General features: G+C 54.7%; 1 protein-coding gene across 1 annotated transcript in view; it reads left to right on the plus strand.

Moving 5' to 3' along the window:
• Positions 1–763: 763 nt before the first annotated feature.
• VSTM2L (V-set and transmembrane domain containing 2 like) overlaps positions 764–20,195 on the plus strand; it is a 41,606-nt gene continuing 22,174 nt past the window's right edge. The window contains exon 1 of the mRNA XM_031005051.3: positions 764–1,180. Coding sequence (XP_030860911.1) covers positions 1,060–1,180 — 121 coding nt within the window. The 5' untranslated portion in view covers positions 764–1,059. The remainder of the gene's footprint in view (positions 1,181–20,195) is intronic.

Raw genomic sequence — 20,195 nt, forward strand, 5'->3', positions numbered from 1 at the left:
ACCATCAAGGCTCATTGGTCTAGGGAAGGAGCCTACAGTCCAGAAGGGGGCGATCCCATCCACCACATAAGGTCCAGTATCTTCAAGAGCCAGGAGCCGCAACAACTGCCCTGTCTCTCTCCCATTACAAAGACTCGAAAACTGAGTCCCAGAGAGGGGAACACCGACAGTAATAACTACTGAGCTCCTACCACGTAGGCGGCATTATGCTAAGCGCTTTGCATGCACGATTTCGCAAATCCTCACCAGGACCCCCGCAGACAGCTATTACCCCTATTTCTCAGATGAAGACTTCGACGTTCAGAGAGGGGTAGACACCCGGACGCGATCACACAGCGAGCCGAGGTCGGCGGCAGAGCTATCACCAGGTCCCCTGGGTCTCAGCCCAGGCTCCCACCCTACCTCGCCCTCACCCCCAGCCCCACTGGCCCCCGACCCCGGCCCCGCCCTGCCGGTAAAGTTAGGAGCCTCTGAGTGCGCTGGCCTGGCGGCGGGTGCCCTGGCTTTTCTCCCTCTCCCCGCTGGACGGCATTTCTGTGGCTGAAGCCCGTTGGGTCGTGCTTTGCGGGAACCGCGTCCCTGGGGTGGCTCTTTCCGCCCCATCCCGGCCCCGCCCCCGCACTCGGGCGGGGGAAAGTTGCGGGTACCGCTTTAAAAATCCCAGCCTGGGCAAAACTTTGATGATAAATCAAGCGGCAGATCCCTCCGCCGCCTGCTCCGAGCGGGAGGAGGGAGGGGAGGAGGGAGGGGAGGAGGGAGGGGAGGAGGGAGGCGGGAGGAGGGAGGAGGGTGCGGCGGCAGCGCGGCGTGGCCTTCCGCGGAAGGGAAGAGTCCCGCAGTCGGAGGCGGCCGGCTGGGCGTGCGCTCGCTCCCCGAAGCCGGGGCTGGGCCGGAGCCGGGCGAGGGCTGGGAGCTGGGCCGGGCCCGGGGACAGCGGGCGAGGGGCTGCTGCCGGAGCCGGGCAGCCAGGCCGCTCGGGGCAGGGGACAGCTGGCGCGGGGTCTGCGGTCTCCGGGGCCCCGATGTGAGGCGGCGGCGCCCCCGGCCCGAGCGCGCACCATGGGGGCCCCGCTCGCCGTAGCGCTGGGCGCCCTCCACTACCTGGCACTTTTCCTGCAACTCGGCGGCGCCACGCGGCCCGCCGGCCACGCGCCCTGGGACAACCACGTCTCCGGCCACGGTGAGTTCGGTCGCCGCCCCCGCGGACTTCCCCACCAAACCCCAACCCGGGCCGCGCCACTCCAACTTGGCCGCCCCGGGGCTCGAACCGGCGCCAGTCGTGGCGGGAATCCCGGGGCGCCCTCTGCCGGCGCGGTGGACCCGCCCTGGCACCCTGGCCCTGCGGAGGAGGGGGCACCCGGGGCGCAACCCCGAACCTCCTCCCCACACACTCGCGCGGATACGCACACCTCCATGGCCACACCGATATGCACAGCCGCGGACACAGAGCCACAGTCGCTGCTTTCTCACACTCACAACTCCTACCCTGCACATCTCCACACACCTCAGGTCCCCCTCCTCACTGCAAGCCTTTACACTTATGCCCACTACACACGCACATCAGGCACTGCGCCGGTGGGCTCACTCTGCCAGCTGGCGCACACGCTTCGCCACAACTCTTGCCTGCCCACCTGCAGACACACTGGTGCGCGCGCGCACACACACACACAGGCACACACATACACACACATGAACACAATTTGCTCACCCACTCCTCTCTGCCCATCTGCCTTTACTCTTCTGGGTTTAACCGCACAGAGGCCCTTGTCCTCTTCCTCTCCACACCCACCCCTATACCACTGGAAAGGTCCTTGGGGGCAGAAGACCCTGTTTCTTGAGAACTGGTCGCCTGGGGCTGCAGCCTCCCAGTTGGGCGGGTGGCACCTGGTGGAAGCCCCTCGGAGCCACCGGAGTAGTTGGGGTTGCTGCTTGCAGCCAGAGGCATGGGAGTGGGAGTGGAAGTGGAATGCTGGGTGCTTTTGTCTGCCTCTGGGGATGGGCAGGAAGCCGCTGCCATCCTTCCATAGGATACCCCCATCCTCGTCCTCTGCCCTAGAAGACTGAAATGTGGGAAATCTCAACTCCAGCCGCTGTGGAAGCCGGGGAGCAGACAAGCATTCCCAGCACTGGCTGGCTGAGTGTCAGAAGCTCCTGCTAGCCCCGAAGGAGCCCAAGTTGGCAGCAGAGTTGGACTGTATGAGCCTGGCAGCTGTGGGGGCTCCCCCTGACCCCTGTGAGCCTGGCTCTGGGATGGAGGCTCGAGCATAGATGAAACCAAAGGAGACCTTTCTTCCATGCAGCCCTTCACTAGACGGGCTCACAGCCTTGTGGGGGAGGCTGCAGCCCCAGTGCCGGGCACTGTGGGCCCAGGGCTGCGGGGAGGTTTGCACAAAGGCCAGATAATTGGATGATTTATTCTGATGGGAGTGAGTGGGGGTAAGGCAGGGTAGATAATCAGGGAAGGCTTTTGCTGGGGTATGACACATGAGCGGGATTGCTCCAGTGGAGAGGGGGGCTTTGAAGCCATCCTCAGGGTCTCTGCTTTTTGGGAACCATGACTCCCCGCCCCCTTCTGCCTCACCATGTTTGGTAGTAACTGCTGTGTGCATCATTTACATACCCTTCATACCCCTCACCTCATTTCTACGGACCTGGCTAGAGCGGTGGTAAATAAGGAAAGGGTTCTTTTGATCCTCAACTTACAGATAGGGAAACCAAGGCTCAGAGAGGTGAAAGAAGTTGCCCAAGGTCACACAGTAAGAGAGTGACTGAGCCAGGACAGGCCCCAGGGTCTGTCAGGCAAAGACAGCGCTTTTTTCCAGGACATTCATCTCCCTGTCAGATTCCCTCCCATTCTAGGGAAACTGGGAATTCCTCCCTGTCCACCCCTCCTCTCCTCGCTCCGCTCAGTCCCTTGGCACAGTTGGAACTTACACTAGGAGGGGTTTCCATGGAAGGCCTTCCCTGAGTTTGCAGTCCCGAGGGGTATGAGGAATGGGACTCTGAGGCTTATGGTCGTTCTGTCCCTAGAGCACCAGACCCCAGGGACTTGGGTGCCAGTCTGTTATTCCCAAGGCCCCAAGGTGGCCCCCCCCCCATAGAAAAGCAGGGTCTGTCTGCCCTTTGTGTGACAGTCTCTACCTGTCCCCTGGTGCCAGGTAAGCTGAGGGGGCACAGCTCTGCCCAACTAGCTGTAATCTCCCCTCTGCACCCTGGAGGGTCAAGCTAAGGCCCAGGGCAGGGGCTAGATGAGAAGGAGGCACCCCTAGTTGCTGGGGAACCTGGCTTCTCTCCTGAAACCCCCGTGTGGCTCTGGGCAAGTGAGCCACCCCTCTGGGTCTCCCTGTGTCCCTAAAGAAACAAAGAGGCCAGGCTGCTCTGCAGGGGCCAGGCTGCCTTCCCCCGACATTGCCAGGTTCAAAGTCACCAAGTAGTGATTGCCGAGGAGCCCCCACAGCTGCCCCTCTGCCGTGCCAAGCGCCCGCCACCACAGGAAGGGTTTGGAGCCACTCACTTAATCACAAAAAGAAACTGTTATTAATGATAGTGAGACGCGGCGAATAAGTGGGTCATGTCTAATAAGCCATTTGTGTTCAGGAGGAGAATACCAATTTGATAAAAGCTGTGTGTGCTGAAAAAGCTCAGAAATTGCTGTTTAGCAGATTGGGGCCTGATCGTTTCATTATTCCTGGGCTCCGTGTGTCCTCAGCTGATTCAGGAAATGTGGCCCAGTCGGGAAGGTGTCTCTGTGTCTGGGGGTGGGGGGTGGGGGCTGGAAGCAGGGGCTCCTGGGGAGGGGCACATTGACCCCAAGTGCTTGGTGGCTGCTCACCCCTCCAACTCCATCTGAGCCCGGTCCGGCCGCCGGGCTCCTGCCTTCCACCTGCCTGCCCTGGAGCTTGTCACAGGGAAAGCCTGCGGTCAGATGGGTCAGAAAGGACATCTGTTTTGCTTCCCATCTCCCTCCCACCTCCACTCAAGGTACTTGGAAGAGGGCTTTTTCGAGGTGTGAGGAATGAATGGGGAGCATGTATCTCAAGGAGGCATCAGGCACTGGGAGGTGGGGTGGTGATGGTCCGTGTCTGCACCTAGTAGGTGCTCAATAAACAGGAGTGATTTTGATTTTTTCTTATCAGAAAATGTTAACTCATTGCCCATGGGCACAGCAGGGATGGGAGGAAAAGGTGCAAGCATTGACGAAATGCCTACTGTGTGCCCCGTGCTGCCAAGCCCTTGCCAGTGTTAACTCACTCAGGCTGACCATTCATGCAAGGTTGGTGTTGGAGATAGGAGGAAACTGAGGCTCAGAGAGGGCCAATGACTTACCCAAGGGTGCTGAGTCTGTACAGAGAGCTGGAAAGCTGTGTTTAATATGAAGATGCATCTGGCAGCTCTGGGACTGCCTCCTCCAGAACAGCCTTGAGGCAGGCTTGGCCATGGCGTCTTCCTTCGTGTAGCCGTAACCCAAGCTTTCTCCCTTCTAGCTCCTCAGGGAACCAGTAAAGCAGTGGGTTCCACCAAGAGGAACCAGCCACTCAGAAAGGTGGCAAGATCTTGCTGAGGATACCTGTAGGTTAGAAACAGGCAGCTGGACTGGACCCCAGGATCTTTCCAGATCTTGTCCAGGGGAGGGATCCAGAGGGCAGGGTCTTTGTGAAGATCTCTGTAGACCCCTACAGCTTGCAGAGGACCCCTACAGCTTGCAAGAAGCCTCACATGGCAGAGTCCCCCAGGGAATTTTTTACAATGCAGATCCCCCAAACCCGCTGCCAGAATGGTTATTTGATGGGACCCTGGAATGTACATTTTACTATTATTTTTTAATTTCTCTTGAGACAAGATCTTGCTCTATTGACCAGGCTCGAGTGCAGTGGCACAATCTCAGCTTACTGCAACCTCTGCCTCCTGGGTTCAAACGATCCTTTCACCTCAGCCTCCGAGTAGCTGGGAGTACAGGCATGTGCTACCACCCTCAGCTAATTTTTAAATTTTTTGTAGAGATGAGAGCTCATTATATTGCCTAGGCTGGTCTCGAACTCCTGGGCTCAAGCCATCCTCCCTCCTCGGCCTTCCAAAGTGCTGGGATTACAGGCGTGAGCCACCGCATCTAGTGGAATCTGCATTTTAATAAGTTCCCCAGAGGATTCTCATGCAGCCTGGGGTTTGGAAGCCACTGCCTAAGTATTTACCCATACCTGGTGGGAGATGTAGGGACAGGAAATGTCTGACGCTATGGACTGGCTTGGTTTGGTTTCACAGGGGAGGGAGAGGTCCAGACAGGGGCAGGTGGATGGTCCCTGAGAGGAGCCCCAAGAAGCCTCACACTGCAGCAGACAACTCCCCTCCCACCCCCACCCTGCCACACACACACACACACCCCTACACACACACACCCACACACACCCCTAGGCCAGCACCTTCAATTATTCATATACCCCAATGCAGACAAAGATTCTGGCTTGGCCGGGGGCTTTGTCCATTGAGTGATTCACTGTCCTGAGATTCTCTCTGTTGCCAGGAGGGACCAGCAGGGCGCTGGGGGAGGGAGGGGGAACCGGGCCATTTGGCAAGCAGCCTGTGCACTGAAAAATGACTCTGGCTTCCTTGCGTTCCTTACTGAACTGTTGGTATCTCACCATCAATAAGCTGGCTAGTTTGGTGGCTGGAAGATGAAGAAAATTGAGTCCTGTCTTCCGAAGGTTATGATGTTAAAAATGTGTTCGTCTTTGTCTCGGGCGTTGGTGATTATTCTATCAATTACGCCTGTAAACACTCTGCCTTGGGCTGAGGGTTTCCCGGCCTCCTGTGGGGAATTGGCCCTCACAAGCGGTTTTCCCCAAGTCCTTCACACCAATTGGTTTTGACACCTTGCCCATCAGCAGCTCCTGCAGCCTTTTCCCCAAACAAGAGAAGCCGCAGGCGGCCAGCAGGATGCAGGGAATTTGGCTCCTTGCCATGGTGACAGCAAGGATGGTGGGCAAAGTCTCCTGTGGCAAACAAGTGGGCAGGGTGAGGGGAGTCGGGTAAGTGACCCCTTCTGATCCACCAGCTGCGGGGGCAGGAGATGGAGCTTTTGGAATGAATCATGGAGGCCCCTTGGGACCATCGTCCCAAGCCTCTCTCTTACAGATGAGAAGACAGAGACCCAGGGGCAACGGAGAATTTGCCCAGAATTGCCCTGGAGGGTACTTCTTGGCTTTTGGGATTACCTCATCCAACTCTGTACAAATGGAGAGATTGGCTGGGCGTGGCGGCTCATGCCTGTAATCCCAGCACTTTGGGAGGCTGAGGTGGGTGGATGACTTGAGCCCAGGAGTTTGAGACCAGCCTGGACAACACAGTGAGAACTCCTCTCTACAAAAAAATAGCCAGGCATGGGTACGCACCTGTAGTCCCAGCTACTCAGTAGGCTGAGGCGGGAGGATCACGTGAGCCCAGGAGACGGAGGTTGCAGTGAACTGAGATCGTGCCACTGTACTCCAGCCTGGTTGACAAAGTGAGACCCTGTCTCAAAAGTAAATAAATAAATAAAAATAAAAACAGGAGAGATAAACATATGGAAGCAAGTGTGTGTTGAGTGCCATGCCAGGGCCTTGAATGGTATCATCTCATTCAATTCTAACGAGAACTCCAAGAGGAAAGACTGTCTCGGGCCCACTGTTTAGATGAAGAAAATGAGACTCGGGGAGGTTAAGTGGCTTACCCAAGGTCACACACCTACCAAGTGTCAAAGGCTGGACTTGAATTGAAGAATCTGGCTTCAGGGCTGGGAGTCCAAGGAAAGAGGAGGAAGAGGCCCACGTCACACAGAGGGGAAGAGCAGGGCTGGGACTTGAGGCTTGGCTCCGGGGTGGAAGGAGTGCAATGGCCTCGGCATTCCACATCCGGGAGGGCGAGCAGCAGTGGGAACAGAATGCTATCCCAGCGACCCTCCAACTTCCCTTGATTTTCGAAAGCATGGGGAGAGTGTGTAGTGTGAACAGCGGCACAGGTGCCCACGTGAGAGTGTTTGGCCGTCACCTTGGACTTTGGGGACCAAACCAGCTGCTGATGGTGTTGTGGGAAGACTCTCTCAGTCCTGAAAGGAGTTTGGGGCCCGCTGGGCACACTGGGGTCAGATTCCCTTGTGTCCTGGGACCCAGGACAATGCCCGGCCCAGGGAGGTGGCAGGGAATGAATGAATGGATGACGAGGAGGACGAAGCAGGGGATGAGGTCTGAATTCTTAAAGCTCTGCTCATTCCAAGTCAATGTATTTTTAAACATTCAAATGATTTTAATTTCTTAAGGAATCTATGTTTATAGGGGGAAAAATCACAAAATTGGAGCCCCCTCCTTATCCCTGCTGAGCAGAGCAAGGACATCCTGGAGTGGGCAAGGCTGATGGCACCTTGCAGTGGGTGGGCCCAGGCTCTGACCTTGGGGTGCATATGCGATGCTGCAGCCATGAGGATGGGGGAGTCCAAGGGTCGCGCCCTCCTCCCCCGACCCTGATGAGGCACTCGCATCAGAAAAAGCAGCAGTGGTCCAGCTGGGGAAGAAATCTGCTCCTCTCCTAGCTGCTGGTCCTGGGGTCCAGAGCCCACCCAACTGGCTCCCCCTGGTTCCCACTGCTCCAGAGAAGTGAGGTGGGGGTGGGGAGGCAGAGAGGGGCTGCTGCTCCTCCAGGTTCCCTTCTCACAGCCAGGCCTCCCTTCCCTTCCTTGAAGCCATCAGGGAGTCCCTGGGACTCAGCTCCACTTCACCCCCAGTTTCAACCCTCTTCAAAACCCCCCAGGGCCCGCAACAAGATTGAGTCCTACCTGAGAGATGATTTTAGGCAGAACCTAGAGAAACCTCTTACATTTTAATAGTTAAGCGTTTATTTTAATGTGTACTGAAAAAATATAACTAGCACATCAAAACTGTGATTTCACAGATATGATTGCTTAGGATGAGACTAATGGGGGTATTAAAAATGGTGGGTTAGTTTATAGAAAAACATTAAGGACATAATAGCGCAGGCGGTGCGTGGGCATGTCCGTGGGGATCCACAGTGCGGACATGACTTGGAGACCCGGGGGCATCCAACAGGCTGCCCCGTCACACTGCATGCTCCATACTCTTCATACTGGGAGCTACTGGCCTAATGAGGCTGCTGCCATGTTTGGGAAGCTTGGTCATTCATTCATTCTTTTATTCATTCAACAAATATCAGTTGGGCACCTGTCATGTGCCAGGCTGTTTTAGCCACTGGGGACTTATCAGTGAAGAAGACAGCTAAGGTTCTTGCTCTCTTAGAGTTCTCAGTCTAGTGGGGGAGACAGAAAACTGAACCCATAAAGAATATATAAGTATAGAGCTGGGTGCGGTGGCTCACGCCTGTAATCCCAATGACTCAGGAGGCTGGGGCTGGAGGGTCACTGGAACCCAGGAGACTGAGACCAGCCTGGACAACGTAGTGGACCCTGTCTCTAAAACAAAAAAAAATACAGAATTAGCCAGGTTTAGTGGCTCATGCCTGTGGTCCCAGCTACTTGGGAGGCTGGGGTGGGAAGATCACTTGAGCCCAAGAGTTCAAGGCTGCAGTGAGCTGTGATTGCACCACTGCACTCCAGCCTGGGTCACAGAGTGAGACCCTGTCTCCTAAAAAAAAAAAAAAAAGAGAAAAAGAAGAAGAAGAAGAAGAATATATACGTATTGTGATAAGATTTAAGAAGCTGGGGCCAGGCGCAGTGGCTCACACCTGTAATCCCAGCACTTTGGGAGGCCGAGGCGGGTGGATCACAAGGTCAGGAGTTCAAGACCACCCTGGCCAAGATGGTGAAACACCATCTCTACTAAAAATACAAAAATTAGCCGGGCATGGTGGCGGGCACCTGTAATCCCAGCTACTCGGGAGGCTGAGGCAGAGAATTGCTTGAATTCGGGAGGCGGAGATAGCAGTGAGCCTAGTGAGACTCCATCTCAAAAAAAAAAAAAAAAAAAAAAAGAAGCTGGGATGATATTAAACACAGAAACACAGAGAAGGACACTCACCTGTGGGGCAGTGAGGGTACCCAGTAGTGAGCTCCCTGTCACAGGAGGTGTGCAAGCTGAGCCCTGCCCGTTATTAGCTGGGGATATTAGTGAGATTTCTGCCTTATTTCCCAAAGGAGCAAAGACTGTTGAAGTAGGCAGAGCAGCCAGAACACAGCGGGCGGCTAATAAAGATCCGTCACACAGCAATTTAGTGACGGTGCTGGCACAAGGGCCCAGGTGGGTGGAGCTCCCAACGCCGAGGATGCCCTGGCCCTACCCAGGGGTCATGGCAGGGATGGGGCCTTCTCTGTCCCCTGTGTTGAGGTGTGGGGGACAGTGGCTCCTCGGTGACTTCACTTCAGCTCTTAAAGTGCCAGGATGGGGAGAGGGGCTGGCTGTTTTTTGTCTACTATACTCCCCTCTCCCCCACCCTGTGCCTGCCTTGCTGGGTGACTTGGCATGTCCCTGCCCCTCTCTGGGCCTGTTTCCCCACTGAACAATGGTGAGTTTGCTTGAGCTCCAAGCCTGTAGAATTCTTCCATCTGTATACTTAGAAACCACATCTTTTGTCCTGCAGCCAGCATGTATGTGCGTGTGTGTGTGTGTGTGTGTGCATGTGTGTATGTGTGCAGGTGAGGATGGAGCTGGTGGGAGTGGTAGGATTCCATCAGCACCTTAACTATCAGTGGCCTGCAGGCATCTGTGGACCAAACAGCAGCCAGCATTCATCAAGTACTCTGTGTTTCCATCACTTCCCCTGCCTCCTCCCATTTACTCCCCACCACGCTAGGAGGCGGGCACTCCCATTTTACAGAGGAGGACACTGAGGGGCGTGGTGCGACTTGCCTGAGGACACACAGATGCTGAACAGCAAAGCCGGGCTTGAGCCCAGCTTGTGGGACGACAGAGCCAGAGTTCGTAGCCTGCGCATCTGTCTGCTCCTGGCTGCCAAGCTGTGTGTGTGGGCAGGTGCTTTGTTCTGGAGCAGCGCTCCTGGCTTGGTCAGATTCTCACAGGGGTCAGTGATGCCAAAATGCTGAGAATGCCCTGTTCTGGCTACAAGCACATGGCTCCAAAAGTCTAGGCTCTGCGTCTGAGTCCAGCACTGTTAGTGGGAAGCAGTGGGGCCCTGGGGGCATGTGTGGGACCCTGTGTGTTCCTGCCTGGGGGTTCTGGTGGATGGAGCGGTGTTTCTGTCTGACTGTGTGGGGGGGGGCTGTGTCTGGGGGGTGACTGTGTGTGGTTGAAGGGGCAGTGCAGGCTGAGAGGGAGCCTGGGGGCAGGTCAGGGCTGGGCTGGTGCCCTCTGCCCTGTGCCTGTTTGCCTCAATACCAGCCTTCCCTGCCACCTGCACACTGGTGCCCTTGGAGGTGAGGCTATGGGAGCATCTGGAAGGTTAGAGCAGGAGTCAGAGCCGGGAGAGGGGGCCTTTCTCCAGCAAGCTACCAGTGAGCAGGGCAGCAGTGCCCACCTGTACCTGGGAAGTGCCCTCCACCGGCCCCTTACTCTCTGGATCTCTCTCTCTCCCTGCCCTACTGCTCTCTGGGTCTCTCTCTTTCTCTCTCCCCCTTTCTCTCTGGGTCTCTCTGATCTTTCTCTATCTCTTTTCCTCTGTCTTTCGATCTCTTTCCTCTTTCTTTGTTCCTTTGTGTCTGTTGGATCCATCTTCCCCTCTCTTCTCACCGCCCCCCCCCCCCCCCGTTCCTTCCTTTCTCTCGGGTATGCACACAGCTCTCTTCGATGACATCTCAGGATTACACATACATATATTCCGTATATCATGGTGACACCCACACAGAGCAGGCACTCAGTAAATGTCAGGTGAATGAATGAGTGAGTGACCAAATGGCGAAGCTGGAGGGGACACTGACGCTTGTCTACACTGGTGGTTACTAATTTTTTTGGAAGTCACACTTCTCTTGAGAAGCTTATGGAAACTATGGATTGTTTCCTCAAAAAAAATGCCACAGAGTTTTGCCCATAAGCTTCAAAGGGTTTTTTGAGGCCCCCAAAGCCTGTCTCTGGCCCCAGGCAGAAGTAGCCTTCGTTTCACGGGTGAGGAAACTGAGGCCCAGAGAGCAGTCAGGGCTGGCCTTGGGACATGGGACAAGTCTGTGGCAGGGACAGGCTTGGATCCTGGAGTCCTTTCTCTCTCCCTGCAGCCCTCTCATGCGAGCTGGGTGGGAACAAACTTCATTCACTTTTCCTAAGTCCTTGGTAAGCATACTCAGAGAGTTGGGGTCAGGAAGATATAATGGGGGACTCTTCAGGATCCCAGGGAACAGTGCATAGGCAGGTGGGCCAAGAGAGGGAGGTCTCTAGAGGGAGGTCAGTGTGTCCTAGAGCAGTCAGGGGAGACTTCCTGGGGGAGGCAGGTTCCTTCTGGGCCTGTATCCAGGGACTGCTGGGGCTGAGAGGGGACTCCAGAGGCCAGAGTGGAGCTGCGCCTGGCTGCCTGGGTCTGGCAGAGGCCTCATGTGGGGAACCACGTGCATGTATTTAGAAAGCAGGCTGCAGCTGGAACCTCCAAGAATCGGCTCTGGAGTTTGGTCTTATCCCCTGGAGAAGGGGGCAGCCCTGGAAGCCTTCTGAGTGGGGAGGGCGCACGGCCAGGTTGGCGTCGGAGTGGGTTGGCCGTGGTGAGTGGAGATGGGGAGCCGAAGCAGGACTTGGGGCTGGATGGGGGTGTGCACGGACAGGAGAGTCTGCTTCCGGGAAGGCGCTGAGTTTGGTGTGAGCCTTGCTGAGTTTGTGGTTCATGGGATGCTGGGGCTGGCCGGTATGCAGGGAGGGTGGGAACGTGGGCTCAGAAAAAGAGGGAATTGTGTGTGTGTGCGCGCGCACGCATGTGTGTGTGCGTGTGTGTATGTGTGTGGTGTGTGTGCATATGTGTGTATGTGTGGTGTGTGCATGTATGTGTGTGTATATTGTGTGGTGTGCATGTATATGTCTATGTGTGTGTATATCTGTGTATGTGTGGTGTCTGTGTGTGTATGTGTGGGTGTGTGGGTGTGTGCATCTGTGTGTATGTGTGTATGGGGTATGGGTGTATGTGTGCATGTGTGTGTGGGGTGTTTATATGTGTGTGTGGGTGTATGTGTGGGTGTGTGTATGTATGTGTGGGGGGAGTGTGTGTATATATGTGTGTATGTAAGTATATGTGTATGTGTGTTTATGTGTATGTGGGTGTATCTGTGTATGTGTGTATATATGTGTGTAGGGGTGTGGGTGTGTGTACGTGTGTGGGGGGGAGTATTTGGGTGTGTATGTGTGTGTATGTGGTGTGTATATGTGGGGGGAGTGGGTGTGTGTGCGTATGTGTGCGTATGTGTATGTACGTGTGTGCATGTCTGTGGGTATGTCTGTATATGTGTGTATATGTATGTGTGTATATGTGTGTATTGTGTGTATGTGTATGTGTGTGTATTGTGTGTATGTGTGTATTTTGTGTGTGTGTATTGTGTGTATGTGTGTGTATTGTGTGTATGCGTGTGTATTGTGTGTGTGTGTACACTGGCCTCCTTTCTAGTCCTTGCACACACCAAGTTCCTTCCAGACCTTTTCTCTCCCTGGCTGTTCCCTCTGCCCCTCGTGCTCTCTTCCTGTCTCCCGGCTCCTGGCTCCCCTGTGCTCCACGGACCCCTTAGAGAAGCCAGAAGCACATGACCTGTCAGAGCCGCATCGCACGGCCCGCAGCAGGCATCGGGCTCCCATTCAACACGCCCACCTTGCAGAGGGGAAAACTGAGGCTTAGAGAGGCGTGGTGATCTGGGGCCCCACACCTAGTTCAAAGCAAGGGTGCAGAGCCCAACCCTATTTTCCCCCAGCCCGGCATTTTAAGGGTGTCTCTTGGGATGGGGGTGGGGTCTTGACTGACCCCTCCTTCCTCAGAGCCCCCTTGCTGGGGCCCGAGGTGGGGAAGGCAGAGAGCTGACGGCGGGGTGTCTGTTTTGCTTTGTGAGGTTTTAAAAAAATCATTTCCGGCGTTGAAGGCGGCGGCAATTAGGGCCTGCTCGCTGGGGAGCTGTTTGCCGCCTGTCATCGGTCCGGGAAAGGGTCCCTAATGGAGGCCCGGCGGCCAGAGCGCAGGGTAGTGGAAATAGTGCTCAAAACAAAGCTTCGCTAATGGCCTCCCGGCAGGCAGCGGAGGAGAGGGAGGGGCGGGCGGACAGCGGCTGAGGTCCCCTGGGACAGGGCCCAGATCCACCAGCTCCTCTCTGCGTGGCCCTCAGACACCCTCCAGCTAGTGTGGGAAGCCCCGGGCCCCACCCGCGCTGCTGCCTTCTTGCTCTGTGCTCTTGGCCTGTGAAATTCCCTCCCAGGCTCTGGGAACACCAAGAGCCAAGGTCCTGGGGTGGGGCCCAACCCCTTCAGCCATGAATTCTCTGGTTCTAGAATAGCCCTAGGGTTTAATAAGTCCAAGGGGCCCGGAGCCTTGAAGAAGGAGGAGCTAGAGCCAGACTACGTGGGGAGGTGACAGGAGAGCAGCGTGATCCTGTCCGGGAGCCCACTGTGTGCCTGCGTGATCTCACTGTAGCACCGCTAACAGTGCCCATTTTACAGATGAGGAAACCGGGCTAGAAGCTCAGAGATTCACCTACCTTGAGGAGGTGCAGTTGGGGTTGAAATCCAGGTCAGCCTGACTCCAGAGCCCACATATTTACTGCTGCTTCCTTGAATTTCGCAGACACGATTGGGCAGGGGTGGCAGGGGCTGGGGCTGGGGCATGTACTAGGTCCTGGGTGGGGAGTCAGGTTTGACCGAGGCCAGGTTCTGGTCAGGGTGGGGCCACCACCACCCTACCCACTGGGCACCCTCAGAACCTCTGTTCTGGAACATCCCAAGTGCCTGCCTCCATCTGTCCCTGTCCGTTGGTCTCTGCCTCCCCTTTTGCCCCGTCCTTCATGTCCCTGGCCCTCCTGCCTCCACCCTCAGCGCCCCCTACAGCCCTCACTCTTCTTTCTCTTCAGTGGCTCTGAGGCTGCTCCTTTCTGGCGTGCTGGAGCAACTCCATCCCTGTGGTTGATGCAGCCTCCTTTGCTTCCCCCACTTCTTCCCTCTTAGCCCCTCCTGGCAGCAAGGGATGGCTATGCGCCTCGGCTTTGGGGTCTGACACTGAGGCTCAAATCCTGCCCCGCTCCAACCTCTCTGAGCCTCGTTATGCATCCGTGCAATGGGCTCACCCCACTAGCTTTGCAGGATGTACTGGGGAGAATGAAAATAAATGGTATCGGTAGAGACGTCGGGACGCCTGTGTGCCTGCTCCCGGCTCCTGGCTCCCCGCCCCCGCCCCTGCCCTATCTCTGGCTCCCTGAACACTCCCGCGCTTGCCTTTCTCCCTCCCACCTGCTCTCACTCCTTGTGGCCCAGACATGTGGGAAGAGGAGGCGGGAATTCCACTGGGGAAACCTGCTCAACTCCCACAATCCTGCAAGTGCCAGAATATTTTAGTTCTCCTTAAATCTCCCTAGATTTGTAATTCTACTGCTGTCTACCTCAATATGTGCTGGTGGCCTTGGGAGGCGCCCTGCTTCCAGCTTGCCGGCTCCAGCACTTCCTGCCCAGCTATGTCAGGGTGTCTGGCAGGGGACCTGGGCAAGTCCCCACCCACTCCGTGCCTCAGTTTCCCCATCTGTAAGAAGAGGACAATGATAGTGGCCACTTCCCAGGTTGTTTTGGGGATTAGGTAGGATATTTTATTGTATTAAAGAAACACCTCTATGGAAAGTAATGAATTACTGATATGTGCGACAATGGTAGATGAACCTCAAAAACTCTATGCTAAATGAAGGAAGCCAGTCACAAAAGACCACATATTATATGATGCAGATGATATGAAATATCCGGAATAGGCAAATGTGAGAATGCAGATTTGAGGTTGCCAGGGGTTAGGGGAGAGTGGGGAGTGAGGAGTTTCCTTCTGGGGGGAAGACAGCATTTTGGGACTAGTTGCATCACATTGTGAATGCACTAAATGCGACTCAATTGTCCACTTTAAAGTGGTTAATTCTGGCCAGGTGCGGTGGCTCACACCTGTAATCCCAGCACTTCGGGAGGCCAAGACGGGCGGATCACGAGGTCAGGAGTTCAAGACCAGCCTGGCTAACGTAGTGAAAGCTTGTCTCTACTAAAAATACAAAAAAATTAGTCAGGTGTCGTGGAGGCCGCCTGTAATCCCAGCTTCTTGGGAGGCTGAGGCAAGGAGAATTGCTTGAACCTGGGAGGCGGAGGTTGCAGTGAGCAAAGATCATGCCACTGCACTCCAACCTGGGCGACGGTGTGAGACTCTGTCTCAAAAAAGAAAGAAAAAAAGAAAAAAAAATGTTAGCTATTTAAATTTTTACTAGGCAGGGCGGCCCCTCCTCCATCGGCCAGAGACAGGCAAGGACCCACCTGGGTGAATGTGCTTGTGTCTAAGGCTCAGCAAGGAGTGGGTTCCACCAGGGAACAGCGGTTGTTGTGGACCTTCTGGGTGCTACACACCGAAACAGGCTCTTCACTTGCATTTGTGCATTTAATCCTCAAAATAAGCCTGTAATCAATGACACAGTGGGAAACCCGAGCTCAGAGTAGTGAAGCAGCTTGCACAATGCCACCCAGCACGTCAGGGAGAGCTGTGGCTTGCATCCTCACCATAAATCCTGGGCTCCCCCTCGCCCTAGTGCCCGACCGTCCCCCTGGCCCCTTCCCCTGTTAGCCACCACACCAGCACTTCCTGTGGGTAGAGCACAGTCTGAGCTCTGTGGAGCCTGGGGTTGCAGAGAAGGAGGCTTTGGACTGGATGGGACAAGAGGCCGTTGACGGCGTGCGGCCCACGCAGGAGAGTAAACAGCTCTCACCAGGGGCAACATTTCTTTGATGTCTCCTATTTCATTCAAAATTTATGACTTCTATATTCTATCCCATAATATACTCATGTTTGTTTTAATACAGAAATAACGTTCTTGTCCCGTGTTTCTGGAGTGAAGTCAATGCCTCAGGAAGTTGCTTTCCTGGTTTGAGCAGCACAGACCATAAAGGGGTCATCCATTCATCTCTTTGTTCATTCATTCTCCAAGTATGCAATTCAGGTATTTTCATTCCTTAAGTGGGTGTTAGTTCCCACTACGGGCAAGGATGCTGTCCGGAGAGCCACACTGGAAGAATCGGCAAGATTGGGATAGAGAAGTGGCAGGGAAGCTTTCCAGGTATGTGGCCCAGCAGGAGCAAGGCTTGGAGGTGGGAACTAGTGATGGGTTGTGAGACTGGGCCATGGCCATCGGAAGCCAGGGCTGGTGCTGGGTGCCCGCTGGTGTCCACACTTGAGCAGGACCTGCGTCCCAAGCCCCTTGTGATTAAGAAGAAAGTCTCTGCTGGTGCCTCTCCGACTTTAACACCTAACCCTCGCCACTCTCCCTTGTTAATGAGAAAAAAACGGAGATTGAGGCTCATAGCCTTCAGCAGGCAAGCTTCTTTGGCTAGAATTTACGAATGCTGTTTGGTTTTCATAGCGTTTATTTTTACAGTTACCCTCTATTTATGGCAAGTGATGCTGATTTTTCATTTACGGCGGTAATAAAAGTCTTCTTTTAACCTGAATTTATTTAAGTAAAAGGGGAAAGATGCTTTGAAACTAAATATTAAGTAAATAATGGTGCATGTGGTACAGGGACCCTGTGGAAATGGTGATGGCAGCTAAAAGGCTGGGCTGGGGAGACCCCTCTCTGGTATGCCCTTTTCTGTTCTGAGCTCCCCCTGACTGTGCAAACCTCAGTCAGCCTTCAGGTCCAAGCATGTCCCCTTCTCCTGGTAACCTTCCCTGACTCTCCAGGCAGACACGAGCCTATCTTTCTCCTAGGATCTTCTAGAACCTGCGCCTCCTTCCATAGCTCCAACATGCAGTTTGCCCTGCATAACCCTGGGCAGCACTATGATTCATGGCCATATGAACAGTGCACATTCTGAACAACTGTACATGGCAGTCCAGGTTCAATCCCAGCCATTGTTCCTATAGCAGTCTCTGGCATGTGTGTCTCTCCTGGGGACTGCAGGCTCCCTGAGGGCAGGGGCCTGATCTGTGGCATCCTGGGAAGCCTGGCACAGGGCCTGGCTTAGGGTAGGGGGTCCATCAGAGCTGATCTTTTCCATTTCTTTTGAGGGAGGACTTAAGCTCCTACTGCACGCTGAGGCAGACACCTCCCACCAAGGCATGCTGCAGTTCCCTAAGCTTTCTTACAAAATGCCTTCTTCTTGGCTTCTTAGGAAGAAAGCCCATCTGCGTTTGTTTGCCTGTGCCAAGGTGAAGCAACCTTCATGAACTCACACCTCCATTCCTCCTGCCGCAGGCACCAGTCAGGGGCCAAGGGCTGCCCAGAAAGAAACAAAGAGAACCCTCGGGTGCCTCCCTGGGGAGGAGAGGGCCCTGGACACAGCCAGGCTTCTCTGTTTCTGGAGGGCTTTTCCATCCTGTTTATCTGGGTTTTCCTCTTATGGGGGTTTTATGTCTCCTGATTTTAGAAGCCAGCTGAGATTTACAGGCGGTTGGGCTGGGACCTCATTAAATCCTCCCTCTCCAGCCCTTTCCCCGGGAGAGCTCTTACTCTGCTTCCCAGCTGGGAGGCAAGGTGGCCACAGGCCTTCCTGAACCTGGAGCACACACACCCTTATGGCCTTGCCACCCAGCTGAGCTGGGCATAGAGCAGGCTTCCTGGAAATGGCCCCAGAGAATCACACTTTTTCTAGCTGAAAAGGATGGGGCTTAGATAAGATTTAGGCTTCAGTGGGGGAAATTTTGCAGCCAGCTTGAAGTCAGGCTGAACTCTAACTTGTCCCTTGATGTTGTGTGATCTCAGGCACCAACTCTCCCTCTCTGAGCCTTGGCACTTCCTCTGTGAAATGGGGCTGATAATAGTACCATCTCATCAAGTCTGAGAGGATGAAAGGGGTCCTGTGTACAGTGTCTGGCATAGAGGAGGGGCTTCCTTCCTTCAACCCCGGGGCAGGAGACTGGCTCCAATGGCCCCCAGGTTCTCTGAGCTTTGGTTTTCTCACGCTGCTGGAGAAGGGCCAGGTATGGAAGTGGGCAGTGGCTGCAGAGGCTGTGGATGCCCCTTATTCTGTCTTCATCACTGCAACAACAGAGCCAGCAGAAACAGGGAAGTGTTTGAATTCTAGAGTCCCAAAGTCTGGGTTTGAATCCCAGCTCCTGCTCCTGACTTGCAGTGTGACCTTGTGACACATGTCCCTGAGCCTCAGTTTCCCTGCCTGTAATAAAGGGACAATGATCCCTGCCCAGCAGGATCACTGTGAGCATCATATGGGATCAGGCACATCACCTTCCTGTTGCATCGTGGGCTCCAATCAGAAAGATGATGTCACGGGGCTGCTGGGCTGGCCCGTAGCCAACAAGGGTTGGGGAGCTACTGGCGAAGCAGCCACCCCCTCCTGGCACTGTCAGCCTTTATTTATTGCCCTGTTTCATTCTTGGTTGCGTTTCACAAGATGACTTTATGGGCCATCTCAGGGGAGCCTCCAGCCTGCCTGTCAGTCTGGCTGGGTGGCCCCTCAGCTGGGCCAGGTGGGCCAGGCTGGCCTTGGGCAGCCAGTGGCCACAAGGGCCAGGAGGAGAGGGACAGTGGAGAGGGGGCCGGCCTGCCAAGCCTCACTTAGGACCTCCCTGCTTGTGCATGTCCATAGTGTCCACATGTCTGTCCCTATCCTGCTCCTGTGGGCACAGTCCCCCCAAGAAACTCCAATCTGGCACATAGTAGGTACCCAATAAATGTTGAGTGAATGAATGAACTGGATGAACGAATGAATGATTTCTATGCCTCTTGGTTTTTTCCTTAGAACTTCAATCCTCTGGGCTTTTGTCTGACCTTCCTTTCTCACTTGATTGATTGATTGATTCATTCATTCACTCATGTGTTTAGCACATGCCTAGCCACCTCCTGTGTGCCTGATCTGGGCTGGGCAATGCAGGGTCCCTGACCTGGGAGAATTCCCAGCTTGCAGGAGACCCAGACACCTGTCATATAACATCTGTCATATAACACACTCCAGGGTAGGGAGAGGCAGCCTCGGGGACCTCTGGGGGCACCAAGCAGGGCTTCCACCCTAGCCTGAGGAGGGAGGGCACCTTTAGGCAGAGGACTACCTGTGAGTCAGGATTCCAGGGACAGTGTGCAGGCTGTGTCCTTAGGGGGACACATGTAAGTGGCTGGGAGGGGCTGCAGTTGGGGTCTGGGCAGAACCAGAGCCTGCAGACTTTGGATGCCAAGCCTGGGAGCCTGATCTTGACCCTGAGGGCTGGTAGTTTCCCAATGAGGCCCAAGTACGGGAGCTTCCTGAAGGCTCCAGGCAGCCCGGAGTAGGGAAAATGGGATCCTTCCCCTGCCTGCCACCAGAGCTGCTACAGCAGAGTGTTCCCTGAGCATCTACTATGTGCATGGTGTTGCTCTAGCTGCCGGGACATGGCAGTGAACAGACTAGAATCTCCTGCCTTTAACTAGAATCTCCATCTTCAATTCTAGTTGGAGTACAGATGATACACAGAAATAAAATGAGCAAACATATAATAGGGGAGTGATGAGTGGTAAGGAGAAATATGAGGTAGAGAAAAGGGAACTGAGAGAGGGTGGGGGAGAAGGGAGGGCCTCACTGAGGAGGTGACATTGGAGCCGAGGTTTGATGGAGTTGAAGATGCAGGGAGGGATATTCTGGGAACAAGTCCAGGGGATTTTTGTTTTCTTTCTCTCTCTCTCTTTCTTTTCTTTTTTTTTTTTTTTTTTTTTTTTTTTTGAGACGGAGTCTTGCTCTGTCGCCCGGGCTGGAGTGCAGTGGCGCGATCATAGCTCACTGCAGCCTTGAACTCCTGGGCCCCAGCGATCCTCCCACTCTGGGAGATTTTTATTGTAAATCCACTGCTGCAGTGAGCCCAGGGAAGCCAGTAGAGGCTTTAATAAAATTCTGGTAAAATATACATAACAGAAAGTTTCCCATTTTCCCCATTTGTAAGTATATGGTTCAGCCGCATCAAGAACATTCAGGCTGCTGTGCAGCCATCACCACCATCCAGTCCAGAAATTGTTCATCATCCGAAACAGAAACTGTGCCTGTTCAATAGCAACTCCCTTCCCCTGCCCCCTGCCCCCAGCCCCTGGCAACCCCCATTCTGCTTTCTGTCTCTGTGAGTTTGAATCACACCATATTTGTCTT

The sequence above is a fragment of the Gorilla gorilla genome, chromosome 21 (assembly GCF_029281585.2).
Source record: "Gorilla gorilla gorilla isolate KB3781 chromosome 21, NHGRI_mGorGor1-v2.1_pri, whole genome shotgun sequence".
NCBI lineage: Eukaryota > Metazoa > Chordata > Mammalia > Primates > Hominidae > Gorilla > Gorilla gorilla.